The sequence below is a fragment of the Leucopleurus acutus genome (genome assembly GCF_964270905.1).
Source record: "Leucopleurus acutus genome assembly, chromosome: 9".
Classification (NCBI taxonomy): Eukaryota; Metazoa; Chordata; class Mammalia; order Artiodactyla; family Delphinidae; genus Leucopleurus; species Leucopleurus acutus.
Window position 1 is genome coordinate 93,218,609 of NC_139144.1, and position 17,026 is coordinate 93,235,634.

The following is a 17,026-nucleotide window of genomic DNA, read 5'->3' on the forward strand; positions in this document are numbered from 1 at the left end:
AACAACCCTGGATCAACCACCTAACCACAGCCTGGCAGCTACGGGGGCACGAGTGGGCACATCCTATCTGAGGCCGGCTTGATGCCATTTGGCAAGTAACATCTCACCAGATCAGGGAAACCAACAGCACAGAGCTGGGGACCCCTGGGCTCTAAATCTGCTTCTTCCTGTCCAGGTGGAGACATTGCTTTGATGGCATAGTCTCATTCAAGGACTAGGATGGCCTTACGTTTGTGAACATGTTCTTGAACAGAAGCACAAAGATTATTCATGTAACAATTAACCGAAAGGAGATGGAAATGCCAAGAATAAAAAATGTGCCAGGAGGGTGACACACAGAAAGCACTGAGCTTTCCAGACCAAGGCGTCCCTACCTAGTGACAGCAGATCCTCCTGACAGGTGCGGGCCTAGGGAAATTATGCCAGAGAGATTATCAGGTTGAACCTGATGGAACTGCCAAAATTCAAAAGTTTTTGACCCACAAAAAGGTCAGTTTCATGTGTTTCAACTAAATGCATCTTCTGCTCCTGCCCTATGGCTCTGTTTGGCAGGTAAAGCTGTTGTGTGTAGAGTCCTGATGTTTTCCTTCCAACCCTTACCCTCGCTAAAACAGCACAGCCCTTTCTTTTCAGGTTGGCTGTGCAGTGAGGGGACAATGTATCGCAATTATACAGTCATTCAAAAAAACAGAAAACCCCCCAAAAAAACAGGTGAATTGAGAGATTAGAGCAGGGGTCCAGACTTTTTCTATAAAATGACTGGATAGTAAATATTTTAGTCTTACAGGGTCATACTGTTTCTGCTCCAACTACTCAACTCTGCTGCTGTAGCATGAAAGTAGCCAGAGATGATATATAAAGGATGGGCATGGCTGTGTTCCAATAAAACCTTATTTATAAAAACAGGCAGCAGTCAGATTTGGTCTACAGCCCATAGTTTGTCAACTTCTGAGTTAGAGTATACATTGTCTAGTTAAAGAAAAAAACAGGTCCATAGGCAAACAAAAAATGAACCATCTAGTTGGGACAGAGCTGTTAAAAAATGAACAAAAGATAGATAAGAGAGGAAGAGTAAATAGGGAAATTACCATTGGATCCTGATCAGTATATATGTTCAAATGTAAGAAAGACTTACATTTCAATGAGCATACAGCCAACTATAACAACACCGAAACCTAAAGAAGGATACAAGACCACTCTTATCCTAACATAGCCCCATTGTAAAAAAAAAAAGGTGCCCACATCCAAAACAGAAGAACCAAGATGCCTGAATTTCTGTGTCAGAGGGATTATCTAAGGTTGCAATCTCCCACTATAGGAGTCATCGACAATCTAATGTAGTGGGGAAAATGTGGCGTAAGAGTGAAAAGCCCTCGATTCTAAACCCAGGGACAGAACCAGGAGAGGATTTTCCAATCTGTGATCCCAGGCTTCAATGTATAAAGGGGTTAATTTATAGTTTCTTCCAGCTCATTTATGCTATAGTTCTATAGTTTTGATCTGTCTTTCTTCCTCCACAGATCCTATGAGAGAAATAATACATAAATTAGGATAACGTTCCACTTACAGACAGGAACTCCAGCAATGACATAAGCCAATTTTGATAAAACACGAGCCCACTTTATTTTATCCCCAAACTTACCGCCTGCTTGCACCAGGAACAGCTGATAGCCACAATCTCTTTACTGTGGAAGGAGAATTTTTGCTGGAAGCCCTGGGATGTCAGAATAAGAAACAGAGAATTAAAACCACTTCAAACACAGTGTGCATCCGCCCTCCTGAAGTCCAACGAAGTAAGGCCAGGCTTAAGGTAACTGGGATGGCAAATGCCACACTCGGCACTGCGGCATCTCCAACTTCTACCACACAAGAGTTTCCTATCCCAGAATCCTCTGGAGTGTGACAGAGGAGGCAGCACCATTTCCTTAACACTACTCAAAGTCAGACACAAAACGTTGTCCTTTTTCTCCCAAGTAAATGAGGTTCTGATACATTTTTATAGTAAGTAAAAGAAAGAGCCGCTTTTGGTTCACATGACTCTATAATAGTCATCCATCTCAGAGGTTCTATACAACCTGAACATGGAGAACCCACAAAGAGAAGTGAAGCATGAGAGAGGCAGGTGACCTAGAAGTGAGAGTCTGGGAGATGTCCCAGGGTAGAGGAGGAAATGTAAACTCTTTCATCATCCCCCGGGGGTGTTGGACTCAAAACAAGCAGCTTTCAATGTCCATTTTTCGCCAGCAAGCAGCAATGAGATGAATGGAATAGCAAACACAATCCTCTTAATAAACAAACAGAATTACTTTTCCATCCAGAAAGGAAGAGATGCTTTTTGGCTGCTTCTGTCCCTGCCAGAGAGAAGTACACAGTAACGCTCAAGGAATTTTTTTTAGCTTTCCCAAAGCTCATCCATTTCTATCTCCCTGTGAAATCTAAGCCAAACAAAATAATGCAGATCAATGACAAAAAAAAGTCTTAAAACAAGGCTTTTGTAAAGTAATCCAAAGAAAACAGAAAGATGTGACGGGCAGGAAAGTTTTTAAGGCATTGGCTGACCAAGTCTTGCTTAACGTATACAGATAACTTTAAGTTAAAAAAACCCCAAAACTCAATTTACACATTATTAAAAGAAGTCCCAACAGCATTTTTGCAGTACCCATAATTCCCACCTATCTGCAGCATTTTATATACTAATGAGCATTTCCTCCTTTTGGGTCCTCTCGCCTCTCTTGGGTTTCCTAAAACACATTCCAGGTCTCCTTGTCCCTCTCCAATCTCCTGCATGTGGACATAAGACCGGAACCAGGGTCAATCCTCTGTGCTCTGCAATTCCTCCTTGAATCCTTCTCTTTTCTCCCCAGCCTCAACTCTCACTTCTAGAAACAGGACCTCTTCCTTAACACCGGACTCTCCTGGATTCTGAAAAGTTTCTCCAACAGTATCCCTTTCTCAACAGCTTAAGTAATAATAGAATCACTCAGGGAAGAGGAGTTCACAGAACAAGCATGAGTCTGCTCTCCTTACAAAGGCCTGCTTGGAACGTTGGTCCTTGGCCGGCATCCGGGAACTTGAGCTTCAGGAGGGGTTCCAAGGTTCCCAGAACAGTTAAGGGTGACTGACTGTGCCTGAACTGTTTGTACAAACAGCCTGATGTATGCTGAACACCTGCTTTCCTTCTGGGAGTCTGGAGGTTGGGTATGTGCTAAGCAGGTTATGTGCTTATGTCACCAGCCCCCAATAAAACCTACTCTCTGAGCTTCTGATGAAACTAGGAGACAATATTTCACACGTGTTGTCACAACTCATGTTGGAAGAACTAAGCACACCCTCTGTAACCGTTAGAAGACTTTTGGAGCTTCCACTTGGTTTCCCCCAGACTCTACCCCAGGGGCCTTTCCTTTGTTGACTTTGCTTCCTAGCCTTTTGTTATAATAAATCACAGCTGTGAGTAATATACAGCGTCCCATGAGTCCTCCTAGTGAATACTGAAACTGGGGCGGTCTTAAGGACACCAAACATACTCCTCTCCCCACAAACAATGAGTCTTGCTATACCTCCTCTGTCAAGGAGAATATCATCCCCCCAGGAAAGGATGCGCTTTTGTAAAACACACAGGGACTGAATTATTAGGACAGGTTGGTGTCCACAGGTTTACTGCTGTGGCAGCCAGCCACCACCTGCACAGCCCCTGGCATCAGTTATCACTGCCTGACAGAAATAGCTTCCAGGGAGGACACCAAGTCCAGTGGACCACAGGGTTAGGTAGAGAGGTCCCTTCAAAGATGAGGCACAAACTATTCAATGTGAAACGAAATGGCACTAAATAGGCAGGAATGATTTCACATCAGAGTCACTTGAAAAGTTCTTCCTCTTTGCTCAAGCCACTCTTGATGGACTGAGCAAAAAAAAAGAGATGAATAAAACTTCTCTTCAGAGCTATAGCTATAGAGCTCTTTCCGCTGTGTACAGAAGCAAGCCAGCAGGCAAGAGTAAGCACGCTGAAGCTGGTGCAGGGCCTGAGCAGGGACTCCTGCAGACAGCCCTGGCTGTGTGGTGGGATTCTCCCACCCCGGACCCCACGTCCAGCAGGCATCAAGCCCCGCTGAGTGGTCACGTCACATGTGGACGTCTGCTCCATCTGCTAACTTGTCTCTCCCTCGATAGTCTGTTTCCCCCCGTGTTCTTCATTCTATCCTGGGCCATGACACCAGGGAAAATGCTGTTGTTGTTGTTGTTTTTAGTATCAGCCTCAATCTTAAATACTCAAATGACTACTTCTTACCCCGAGATTACAGAACTATTCATACTGACATTCAGCGCCATCCATAATCTTCTCAGCCAATTTTTCTACATCAATCTCCCACTCTCAGCCATTATAAATTCCTGTCTATAGTGAGATGGGATTAATTATATTCTACAACATGCTTTATTCTTTTATGTTTCCATTTTTGCCCATTTTACCATTTTTTGCTGTTTTTCTAAATTCCCAACCCACCATTTAGAGTGCCTACCACTATTTCATATACAGCATCTGAATTTTACTTCCACTACAAAATCCAAAAAGAAAATGTTCCAAGGTCACCTCAATTCACTGTAACCTCTCCTCCTAATCCTACAGGCCTCACCTCCTGTATCTCCCCTTGGCATCAATGAACAGCTGCTCTAAGTTGCTGGTTATTTTATGTGCACGTGTTCTCTCGCCAATGGAATTACAAGCTCTTTGTGAGAAGTCCTTATAATATTTCTTAATAGATCTCTACAGCTTAGCATAGTTCTTTGAACATCACAGACATGGCATGAATATTTTCTAATTGAACAAGAACGTCAGTGCTACCACACTGTAACCCAACTACAAACTTCATGCTATCCAGACTTTAAAAACATAACCCAAACCACCTGAAAATATGCCCCCTCACTCTGCTCTCGTCCAACCGCTCTAAACACAGCAAACATGCTAGGCAAACCACTTAATCCTTTCCACTTTCTCCCTTCACCTGGGAATGGTAATAAAAATACAAACCTCTCCAACGCCTGAGTAGTTATAAGCATCAAATGAGGCAATGCATTCGAAAAGTTCTTTATAACACAGTACACATAAGTGAAGGAGTCCGTTTATTGCTGGAACCTCTTCCAACCCCTTGCTGACAAAGTCCTCTAGTGTGCCACGTGTGATTAGTTAGCAATAGTCTATTCAGGGGTCCAGAGTGAGAGCATTAGCCCATCCCTCTATCGATTATCGGCCTCCTGACTTCAAGGAGAAATAGATACAGTTCAGCGTAGCCCTGACAGCCAGGCTGAAACTGGAAACAAACAACAAGGCCAGCCACAACTGGGGCACTGGGCGCTGTGCTTATGCAGAACTGTGATGGGTCCCTTGGAAATGAGCCTGGTCTAACCAGCTCTGTGCTTTGTTTTGGATTCTCTAGTCTGGCAGTCACAGTGGCCATGGCTTCACGGTTACTATCTAACATAAAGACATAAATAGATCCACACTGGAGCCTTCAGGCACCGAGTTCCTACAGACCACCTGCAATGGGGAGGTTTTGGCTGGGAGCTCAGCACAGCGAAAAGAGCCAGATTCCTAATTACCCACTTTTAAATTCTGGCCCAAATCTGATATTATGGTACTGACAGATGCCCTAACTGAATTTCAGCGGACTCTGGTTTTTAAGGGCTGTTTTGGCTCTGTTGCCGCTTTCTCTTGTGCAATCTAGGGCATATACCAAGTAGCACTCAGTTTTACAGCCTTGACTGAAACCAGATAAAAGCGCTTTACTTGAAACAAACTCTTTTATTGCTTACGGATTTAACTGAGGTTTGGGTGAGGGAATTTCCTGACTGTAGCCTGACTCCCTGTTTGATTTGATCCAATCCAAGAGTTGATACTGCTCTTGCCTCCAAAACTTTAACCATCACCAACAAAATAAACCTCTCCATATCCACTTGCATATTCAAAGCTCACCAAGTATTACGAAAGGCAAACCCAAGGGAATGATAAGACTAAATTAATATCTATCTTAACACAGAGAACTTCATTTTTGCTCAAATACTCCCTTTCATTTTTGAAAAATGTATATACTTTTACACATTGTATATTTAATATCTAAAATGTTCATCCCACATTTAATTAGATGCAAAGTTCATTATTTCTAGAAAAATTTAAAATAAAACTATTATAGCACTTTTGTAAACTTATCCAGTGGGATAAAAATACCACAGCAATTTGATACTCACAATGTAAAAGGAAATTCTTCCAACCGGAGCCCATCTCAAACTGGTTGTGCTGTTCCCATGCAACGGCTTTTAACCAGCGGAAGCTGACAACCAGTGATGACGTTTCAGGGTTTGACCAGCTGAAGCTGCTGAGTAGCTAAGACCTTTGAGTGACCTAGGTGCAGAGCCACATCAATCAACCTAATTGAAAACTTTTTTCTAACCAATAGAAAAGGACATTTGTTTGACCTTTGAGTGACCCACATGCAAACTCACACTGACCTAATTGAAAACTTTTTTCTGACTAATAAAAATTGGCACCTGTTTTAACCCATGATCTACAGACTTATGGACTAATTCTGTCCTATCCAGAGCTCAGACTTCAATCTTTAATTAGCAAAGTCACCATGAACCGATCTCTTTCCTTGTACCTGCTAATTGTTGACTTTTTCCCGTCAACAAACTATTCAGCCCAGTTTTCCACAGATAGGTGTACCCTTGCCTGGCAGTGCGAATCACTGGATATTAGGCTAATTTTATAATATGCCTTTTCCTTGGCTTTATCACAGTGTAAAAATTGTACCATTAATACTGCAGTTTATGCAAGATTAGGGTTCATTTACTCATAGCAAATCGAATTTACCTGAACTTCCTAAAACTTCCTATACTGATTTTACTGGTTTTAAGCTAACATTTTTATAAACACTCAAGATTTTCAAAATGTAAACATACACTAAATTAAAACTGAATTAAAATAAACAATATCTTTATAAATTGAATTATGGTGACCAATTTTTTATGACTTCTGACAGTGCTGCAAATTATATGAAGCTACAGTTACATTATTAGAATTATCATTGAAAAATCTAAATCCTTGTCCATTGGGTTTAACTATAATATGCTTTATGGCATTAATTAAGAGCTCTGAAAGTTTATCGATGCCCTTATTGTCCATAATATGCCCTCTGTCAAGGGTGATCACTGACTCACGCACATAGATTGACATTTTATTAGTCCTCAATAGAGCCTCTGCGTCCTTCCATTCTAATGTTGGTAATTACGATTTATTAACCCCAGCCAGTCAGTCTTATTATCCTCAGATAGTTTCTGCTTTTTCCATTAATTTATCTGACAGCCCCTGATACAAGCTATAGGTCATAAATTGAGTCTCCTGGGGAGAGCGGTGCTGGGAAAAGCGAAATTCAGGGCACAGGATTCTCAGCATAAGTTAACACTGTTACCACAGACTTGTCAGACTGTATGAAGAGCCTAAGACGTGATGTCCAGAACACTGTCATCAGAGGCAGATGACTTCATGGAAGTCAATGGCTTAACCTTGCAATTAATGTATAATTGAAATTAAGCCTATAACAATAGTCACTGGTTTACATTTCAATTTAAGTGTTAACTATTTTAACTGTGATGTTTATATTTCATATTTTTATCACCCTTCTGATTCTAGGATAAAAATGCTGTATTCAGATACTTATATTCAATATGGCCAAAAGTGCATACAAAACTTTAACTGTTGGGTTTATATCTTTGTCCTAGAATACCAGGGAAGTTCCTTACATGAAAACATCTACCTAATGACATAACCAGCTACAATTATAATAATGGTCTTCCATGAAAATTAATGTCCATCCCTGACTGCCCTGTAATTGAAAACCTTCCCAATAAAAAGTATAATTTTAACGCTGATAGTATTCATCAAGAAGGTTGTTTTTTGGAAAATTTGTTTTTAACAAAAAACTATTTTTTTAAAGTTGACGTTACCACAGTTACCAGCTACAAATCATTACAGATATTCAGAGAAGCCATATAATCTATAATCTTGCTGACAGTATGACAATCCAGGAAATGACTGGCTGTACTCTCCACTCTTAACTGAGGAAAATGCGCTTTCACTGGTAAAACTAATTACACTTTCTTTTTGTTCAAACTTAGACTGTTTTGCTATAACAGTCCCCAGACAACTGAGAAAAAGACTTAGAAAATTTGCCGAAATGACTCTAATTGTGTCCCTCCTGGCTTCATGAATTTATGTCAAAGGAATATCACCAGATAATGCATGCCTTAGAGAAAGAAAAGATTCTGCTACCTAGCAACAGTTTTGACTTCACTTGGGATTTTAATAGTCAACTGATGGGTTTTCCAGCTGTCCCTAATATAGCAACTCTAGCAGGCCTACTTCTGTGAGATTTTAATTTCTGCTTCTTCTATCACAGCAATTCTGGCATCCCTACTCCACTTAACATGAACTGTTTTTTTGGTGTTTTTGTGTTTGTTTGTTCAAGTTTCAAATGACATCCTAGTGTTAGATCTGCTCTTCCTGGTAGTATCTCAGATGACCTAATAATCTTTTCACACTAATGCACCCAGCCAGAAATGTGCAGAGGCCGCTCAGAGAGAAAAAGGACTGCATCCCAAAAGATCTAGCTGTGTGACCTAACCAATATGTACCAGCAGGAATGGGAAAGTGTGTATGGGACTGGGTCCTGAGAGTGCAGGACAAAGGGGGCAGGGCTTAAAGCTGGATAAAAGAGGGTTTCTCAATGTCAGAGCACTCATCTACAACAGAGAATTTAACACATTATCAGGAACCCCAGAAGATGGTGCTAACACTACAACAAACACTAATACCAGAATGGCGTTTGAAAACTTGAACAAAAAAACAGACCGTGTTAGGTGAAGTAGCAATGCCAGAATTGCTGTGATAGAAGAAGAAACAATCAAAATCTCACAGAAATGGGCAAGTTAGAGTTGCCATGGCATGCCAGGGACAGCTGGAAAACCCATCAGTTGACTCTGTCCTGCAAGAGGGCCTAAAGGATATTCCACTTACCAAAACTATAAGAAATGTGCTGGTGAGAAGGGTGTCATCATCATTGAGAAGCTCTCCTCTCTGTAGGTTAGGCCTGATGGTAGGAAATCCTACAGAGTGAGCACTCTTGATACCAATAAATATTACAAAGTTCCAAAATAATAAGGAACATGTGGCAGCATTTAACCATTAAAGCAAGGTGGGTGCAATTACTGCAAGACTGAAGTTCCTGCCATGGGGGCTTGACCAAATGGTTAATACAGCACAACCTCCCAGAGGCAAGATAGACCATCAGATAAAAGACGTATTAATCGATAAAATAAAAAGAAATCAAGAATGGAGGATCAAGAAATATGAGGGCAAATGCTCCAATAAAGGGTCATGATATTTTGCCCCATTTCTGGACTAAAGGAAGTTTTCAAAGATAGAACCCAAAGGGCAAGTTCCCAGGAGAATCCTGCAACATCATAGCAAGAGTCTATGGCAACATTTCCCCAGATTCTATCTAAAAGGATCTACTTGGTCCATTTACTTGGGTAGTTGTACAGTGGGGAGAAAGAAATGTCCAAATATTTTAAAGACTGTTGGGCAAGAGTCCAGGTCAACATGTATACCCAAGCACTGGTGTATGAAGCAGGATCATGGTCCCCTACTAGAGTAGGGATGTATGAGGTCCAGTTTAAAAAAAGGAGTCCTGGATCAGGGATGGTTTACAGAGAGTCTACTGTCTCCACAAACCCAGCAGGGTTATTTCCCCTGGCCCCTAATTTTATAACTGAACATGCTGGGAGTTTGGCAGAACTCCAATACGGGTTTCTTGCCCTGTTGTGTAAGTGCTGGCATAGTAAGAAAGCCCAAGTGAAACACTCAACCACCCTCCCAGTCATATCTAAATCAAAACCAATGTCACATTCTCAGAAGCAATAGGTATTAAATGATTAATTTTGTATGTTATGATAATGTTATTGTGTTTATTTTTAAAAATTATTATCTCTTTATGTGCCACCTTAAAGACTAAAGGAGGCAGCGGTGGTGTTCCCCAAAATATCCCCATTTAATTCACCAGCTGGGCTCCTACAAAACCAGATATTATAGTGGAGAATAATGCTGGACTACCACAGATGCAACCCAGTATACTCTAATTGTAGATACTGTGTCAAATTTGGGATCTTTTGGCCTTGAGTATATGACCTATGGTTGTTGATTTAGCAAATGAATTATTTTCCTTCCCTCTCTGAAAGGAGAATCAAAAACCATGTGCATTCACTTGTTAGGGTTAACAGTGTACTTTTACAGCCTTGTGCCAGGGCTTTTAACTCTTCTGAATCTTATCCAAATATAGTGCAAAGTAACCTGAACCATATGAACATTCTGAAGAATACCACTTGGTCCACCATATCAAAGGTATCGTATTAAGGTGGATGAGCAAGAAGTGGCAAGTATATTGGAGGTTTTGGTGAGACAGAAGGTGGGGAGATAAGCCCTATGAAGAATCAGAGGTCCCACACATCAATGAAGTTTAGTGGGCCAGGGCGTGCTAGAATATCCTGCCCAATCTAAAGGACAAATTATTGCATTTCACAATTTTAACCACTAAGAATGAAGCATGGTACTCTGTAGGTCTCTTTGAATTCTGAGGCAGTATATTCCACACTTAGGAATACTGCCTCAATCAGTTTATTGGATGATATTAAAAGCTGCCAGCTTAGAGTAGAGCACAGAACATGAAACAACTCTGCAGTGGGTCCAGTCTTCAGTGAAAGTAGGCCCTGTCACTTGCAGCAGGCCCCATGCTATTAGAGGCACTGGGTAGGAGAAAAGAGGCACTATAGAGTTAATGACAAGCATCAATAGGAGAATTACAACATAGACTCTAGGATTCTGAAATGAGGTCGTGCCATCTGTAGGAGAGATTTGTATATCTTTCAAAAACAGTATGTTATTATGTTATGGTGGAGGAATACCTGAATCACCAGGTAGTCATGAGCTGGGTTCTGTCAGATCCCTAAGTCATAAGGTTGTGTGGGCTCAGGTGCAATTCACTGTTACATTTAAATGGGAACATACGGGATCTGGCACCAGCAGTACCAAAGAACACAAGTAAGACACATGAGTAGGTAGCTCAGACTCCCCATATTATCCACTGTTATAATACTAGGCCTCTCATTCAACTCACACCTATGGAAATATGGGGATCCCTTATGACCATCTGAAAGAGAAGGAAAAAGCTGTGATAGGTTCATGGATGGGTCAACTTGGCACATGAGTCCAAGCCAAAAGTAGACTACTACTTCACTAAAGCCTACTCAGGAGTTGTCCTGAGGGACAGAAGTGAGAAGAAATCCTCCCAAGGGACATAACTTCAGGAAGAGCAGCTGGTCCCCCACTTTCTGTGAAAAGATAAGTAGCCTGATATAAGAATATATAATGACTTACAGATAGTGTTGAATGACTTGGCTAGTTGATCAGGGGCCTGGAAGGAAAGAGGAGATCAGGGGAAGAGGCACATGGATGAACATAAAGTGAAGATCACTGTACTGCACATTAATGCCCACCAGAAAGCATTCACGGTATAAGAACTAAAAACTTAGATATAACAACTCAGACTCCACACGTTGTCATGAGCTATCCATAGCGCTATGGGCTCAGAAGTGGAGTAGCCGTGATGGCAGTGATGAATGCTACGGCTGGGTCCAGCAGCATGGGCTTCCACTACCATCACTGCTACTATCACTGCTGACTGTCTAGCCTGCCAGACAAAGATACCAAAGCTGAACACTTAATATGGCACCAACCCTGAAAGGGAACCACTAGATGCTTGGTGGAAAATTGACTACACTAAACTCCTTCCACTCTGGAAGTGGGAGCAAGTCACCTTGACCAGAATCAACACATATTGTAGGTATGGGTTTACCTTTTCCTTCTGCAGGGCCTCAGTCAGTGCTACTAAGCAAGGGCTTACAGGGTGTTTGACCCACCAACACAGGATCTTATACAACACTTTCAGACCAAAGAATACATTTTTGTATTCTTGAAATGGAGGTTCAGGAGTAGGCATATGGCCATGAGATACATAAGTCCTACCACATCCCACACCACCAAGAAGCTACAGGCCTGACAAAGAGATGGAAAGGTCTTTTGAAGATGTGACATGGGCTTCAGCTTTGAGATGGTATCCTATGAGCACCATCCTCTAGTCTCAGTATATTGACCAAACTCATGATCATTTAATGGGGCTGTGTTTCCATGGTAAAATACGTGGGTGCAGAGACCAAGGAGTGAGAGGAGGAGGAGCCCTGCCTACTATCACTCCCACTGGCCCACTTGGGGAATTTGTGCTTCCTTTCTCCACAACTTTGGGCTCTGAGAGTCTGAATACCAGGTGGGGAATATCTCCACCATGGATAACAGGAGGACCTTAAACCTTAAACTACCACTGCACCAAGTTACTTTGGCATCTTTGTGTCAAGAGACTAGCGGGCACAGGAAGGCGTCACCATCTTGATCCTGATCATTAGGTGGGGGAGAGTTATTTGACAATGGAGGCAGTAAGAAAATATCTGGCACCCAGATTATCCACTGGGGCATCCTTTCTAATTCTTTGAAAACTTTTGATGGTCAATAGACAAGTGCAACAGCCAAGACCAGGGGATCAGACTGCGCAGGGTAAGGGTCTTGGTCACTCCACCAAGTAGGTCACTGCTAGAGACTGAATGCTTGTGTCCCCTCAAAATTCGTATGTTGAAACCTAATCCCCAACGTGCTGGCATGTGGAGGTGGGGTCTTTAGAGGGTGATTAGGTCATGAGAGTGGAGCCCTCATGATGGGATTAGTGTCCTTATAAAATAGACTTTTATAGCTCCCTTGTCCCTTTTACCATGTGAGAACTCAGCAAGAAGATGGTCATCTATGAAAAAGAAGTAAGCTCTCACCAGAAACCGAATCTGCCAGCATCTCAACTTTGGACTCCTAGCCTCCAGACAGAGAAATAAGATTCTGTTGTTTTTAGGCTACCCAATCGAGGGTATTCTGTTACAACAGCCCAAACAGGTGATCACCTGGACAAGAAGAGTTAACTGAGCGTGAGGTGACTACAGAAAGAGTGGTTGAGGAAGGATGAACATCAGTTGCAGACTTAAGACCGGCTGCCAGAGACAGGGCTGTAGTGTATCCCACTAACCTTCCTCTTAAATGTTTCCCCAGGAAGTCAGCCCAACCAGAATCCTGGAGGAACTTTTCCGAACATGTATTTTATGAAGCAAGTGACTCTGAGAAGCACAAGGGACAGACTGTAGTAGATGCTGATGTTCCACCCAGAAAACTCTGCTGCGGGCCTGAGGCACTCAGCTCATTCTCCCAGTTGATAGGAGTGCTGGAGGCTGATGGCTTTCCAGGGAGTCATCTTTCCATCCTTAAGCATTGCCCTAAGCCTAAAAGAGTCACCTTGGCCAAGGACAGTCCACATCCAATGACTGGTCAAGGCAGGGCAACTCTGAGGGGCTTTTCCAGATCCTTATTGGATTGGCTGAGGCCTTTGTTGGAGCTGCACTGCAGTTCAACTCCTCCTTCTGCACAATCCTCGTGCCTTCTCTTGCGAAGTCTTTTCTGAAGAAAGAGCATTAGGGACCAGAGTGACTAGAGCATCACATTAGCTGTAACTACTAGGACACCGGCCATGTCAAAGACTAGGAAAGCAGTGGCAGTAGCAAAACATCTCTACAGGTGAGAACTGAGTGACTTAGCCACCTGGAGACCACAGCAAGGAACACTCTGCTTCCGAGCCCTCAGCCTCTATCTGCCCTTTTTACAAACCACTTTGAAGTATGAATGACATACAACAAAGCTGTACATATTTAATGTGTACAACTTGATGAATTTGGAAACAAGTATACACCTGTGAAACCATCATCACAATCTATGCCGTAAACATATCCATCACCTTCAAAAGTTTCCTCCTGCCCTCCTTGGTTACTATTATCTTTTGTGATAAGAACACTTAATATAATATCTACCCTCTTAGAAAAATTTCAAGTATTCAATATAGTATTGTTAACTACAAGCACTATGCTGTAGATCTCAAAGACTCATGCATCTTGCATAATTGAAACTTTGTACCCTTTGTACCTCTCCATTTCCCCTTCCCCAGGTGAATCGGGAAGACATTATGCTCAGTAAAATAAGCCAGACACAGGAAGACAAATACTACATCATGTATGATACCACTTATATGAGGAATCTAACAGAGTCAAATGCATAGAAGCAGGGAATAGAATGGTAGTTGCACTTATCTCCTTCCTTGATACTCAGCCAAGGACAGAAAGAAAAGCCAGGCTTCCAGCAGCTATGTGGGCACAGGCTCCATGGAGAGGCTAGATTTCTCTGGACTTGTTGTATTACCTACTTTACATTCTCAACAATCCTCCTGAGGCTAATGGCATCTGGACAAACATACAGACAGGCGAATAACCAAACCTGCCTAACTAGTGAATGGATTCTCACCCTTGAACTTCCTTTCCTTGTTCCTAACTCTACAGGGCCTCTTGAGAGCTGACCTCCAGGGCTCACACATTTTTAAACCAGTAAAGAATGGTGCTTCTTTACTGAAGGAAACATTCCCCAAAGCTCCAGGTCAGTACTTTCCATTATTTTTAGACTCTCTAATCCCTTTCACTATTCATCCATATCTCAACCACACCCCCATGGAATGTCTTAAATCATTTGTGTCATTTTTGCAATACAAAAATGCCATTAAGGATACTTCCTTTAGATGGGTATGTTTCAATTATTGCACAAGTTCATTTTAAATTCATTTTTAACAATATTCATTACAATAAAGAGTAGTTCTGACATTTTCCCCTTTAATTAGGGCTACCTACAATTTAATTTACTTTAATTATATATGAAAGTACATATAATTTATAGACGAATAATTCATAATTATGTGACATGTTTGGTTAGGAAACTGGAAGACATCAGAAATGCAGACCAAAGTTAAACTATGTATTCTTGTGTTAAAAACTGCTTTCATGATTTGATGTTTGAAATTTAAAATTTTTAAGTTTAAAAAAATTAGCTCGTTTATTTTATAACTTTTACATATGTTTCCAAATGAAGAAATAAAAGATAAAATTTCAAGTTGTAATTGACAAGCATATTTCCACAACTGCCATACTGCTGGGTTTGGATGGTTCCTTTAAAAATAAAAGGTCAAATTAGCTATAATCATGACTATCTTTTTTCTTTGCATATTGATTTTTTTTAAGTACTACTAGGGATAACTCAGTGTTGAATAAATCTTGATTGAATGAATGCAATGTGTAGATGTGGTGAAGATCAGTAAAGAGGTATGTTTGCAGAATAAGTATGTAGCTTGCTTTTAACCATTGGCCAAGTATAGATTTACACTAAATATGGGCTGGATCAATCCCATTGTCCCTCTGGATCCACTCTCCATCTTTCTCTACCCTGTGTCCTGTTGTAAAAAGTTAACTTTTATGGATTGCCTCAACAATGTCCCTTGTGCTCTGGTTTCTATTGGGTTTGGCCACTGGAGACTGAAGGTGAGTGAAGTTGGGATATTTGTTCCCCCAGCTGGTAGATCACCTCAGGCTGGCTAAGTCTCACGACTTAGTCTCATGACCCTTTTAGACTTGGCTTGACCACAGATCCCTGCTGTTACTAGCCTCGAGTTTTTCACTATCCCTCGTAGTTTCTTTTCTGCTCACACATTTTAAATATTCTCTTTATTAAACACTTATCAAATTACATAATTTGAGTGTGACAGCTCTCTTCTGCCTGGACCTTAACTCTTTCATAATGTAGGACTATGAACGAAAACAATGTAAAACTACATGATGGTCATAAACATGGCAGCCTGGTAGTCAGTGAATGTTAAAGCAACTGAGCCATTGAATCACGAGCCGTCTCATCTGATATTCATTATATGACACACACACTCAGCCAAACGCATATTCAAGGCTTGAGAGAAAATCAGTCTCTAATTAGTCTCAAATATTTACTGTTGATTCTAAAAAGTAGAAAATGAAACCACAAATACTCTTAACCACAAACACTCACTAATAACCCCAAAAGTTTTCAAACCACTGGTTTAAACATTTTTTTTTTGCTAAGTAAAGTATTTTTTACCCCATCCCAATGGATAAATTATGGAATAATGTGTATAGAAGTCTGTGTGTGTGTGTGTGTGTGTGTGTGTGTGTGTGTGTGTGTGTGTGTGTGTGGAATGGTTTAGAAATCTCTGGATATGTAAGAATGTACAACCAACTGTACTGATGAAAACTATGCATAGCACCAAAGTCTGAAATGAATCTTCAATCCCTTAATCTGCAAATGGAAAGAGAGTCACTCACTGGTCTTCCTCTAATCCAGGGGAGAAGCCAGGCTCCAAAGAAGGGTTATTTATTATCCAGCAAGGAGACACAGGTTTAAGACCATCATATGCCACAATTGCTTGAGTCTCTGAGAATCCATAAGCAGCTGGATTATAAACACAGGACACGAATATAACAATTCAACATTATGGGAACTTTACGTGAAGAGCTGGGCTCACAGATTTCCCTGCGGAAAGCCGTGATGAGCAGCGAGCTGTGAGTGCTCTGAGATGCCTGCCTGGGGACACTGGGCAGGAAGAGAGACATGGTCACAGCAACTCAGAGTGCAGGGCGTCCAGTTCTTCCCCTTCGGTTGACCACGCCAACAGAAGACAAGCCAGAAAAGGGAGTGAAATACGACGCTAGGGAATACTTGTCACAAGATATATAATGCTTATTGATTTTCTTTTAATAAAATTCCTCCAAATCTATTATGGCTTGAAAGCTGCTGAGGTGGTGCCAGCTACTAGGCTGTCCAGTGAAGATATTTTCTCCAAAGTGAAGAACCTGTTCATCCAGATCCTTCCTACTGTCCACATCTCTGACCTCAAAATTGGCCACGCCCACCTGTTTCCTCTCTCTTACGCATACACAT

The 17,026-nt window shown here is 41.5% G+C and overlaps 1 protein-coding gene across 2 annotated transcripts in view; it reads right to left on the reverse strand.

Moving 5' to 3' along the window:
- Positions 1 to 17,026, reverse strand: part of DGKI (diacylglycerol kinase iota) — a gene marked incomplete at its 5' end in the record, with an annotated part of 450,403 nt that overhangs the window by 225,289 nt on the left and 208,088 nt on the right. For both annotated transcript variants that reach the window (XM_082846809.1, XM_082846808.1), the window contains one exon: positions 1,643 to 1,714. In XM_082846809.1, the coding sequence (XP_082702935.1) occupies positions 1,643 to 1,714 (72 nt within the window). The remainder of the gene's footprint in view (positions 1 to 1,642; positions 1,715 to 17,026) is intronic.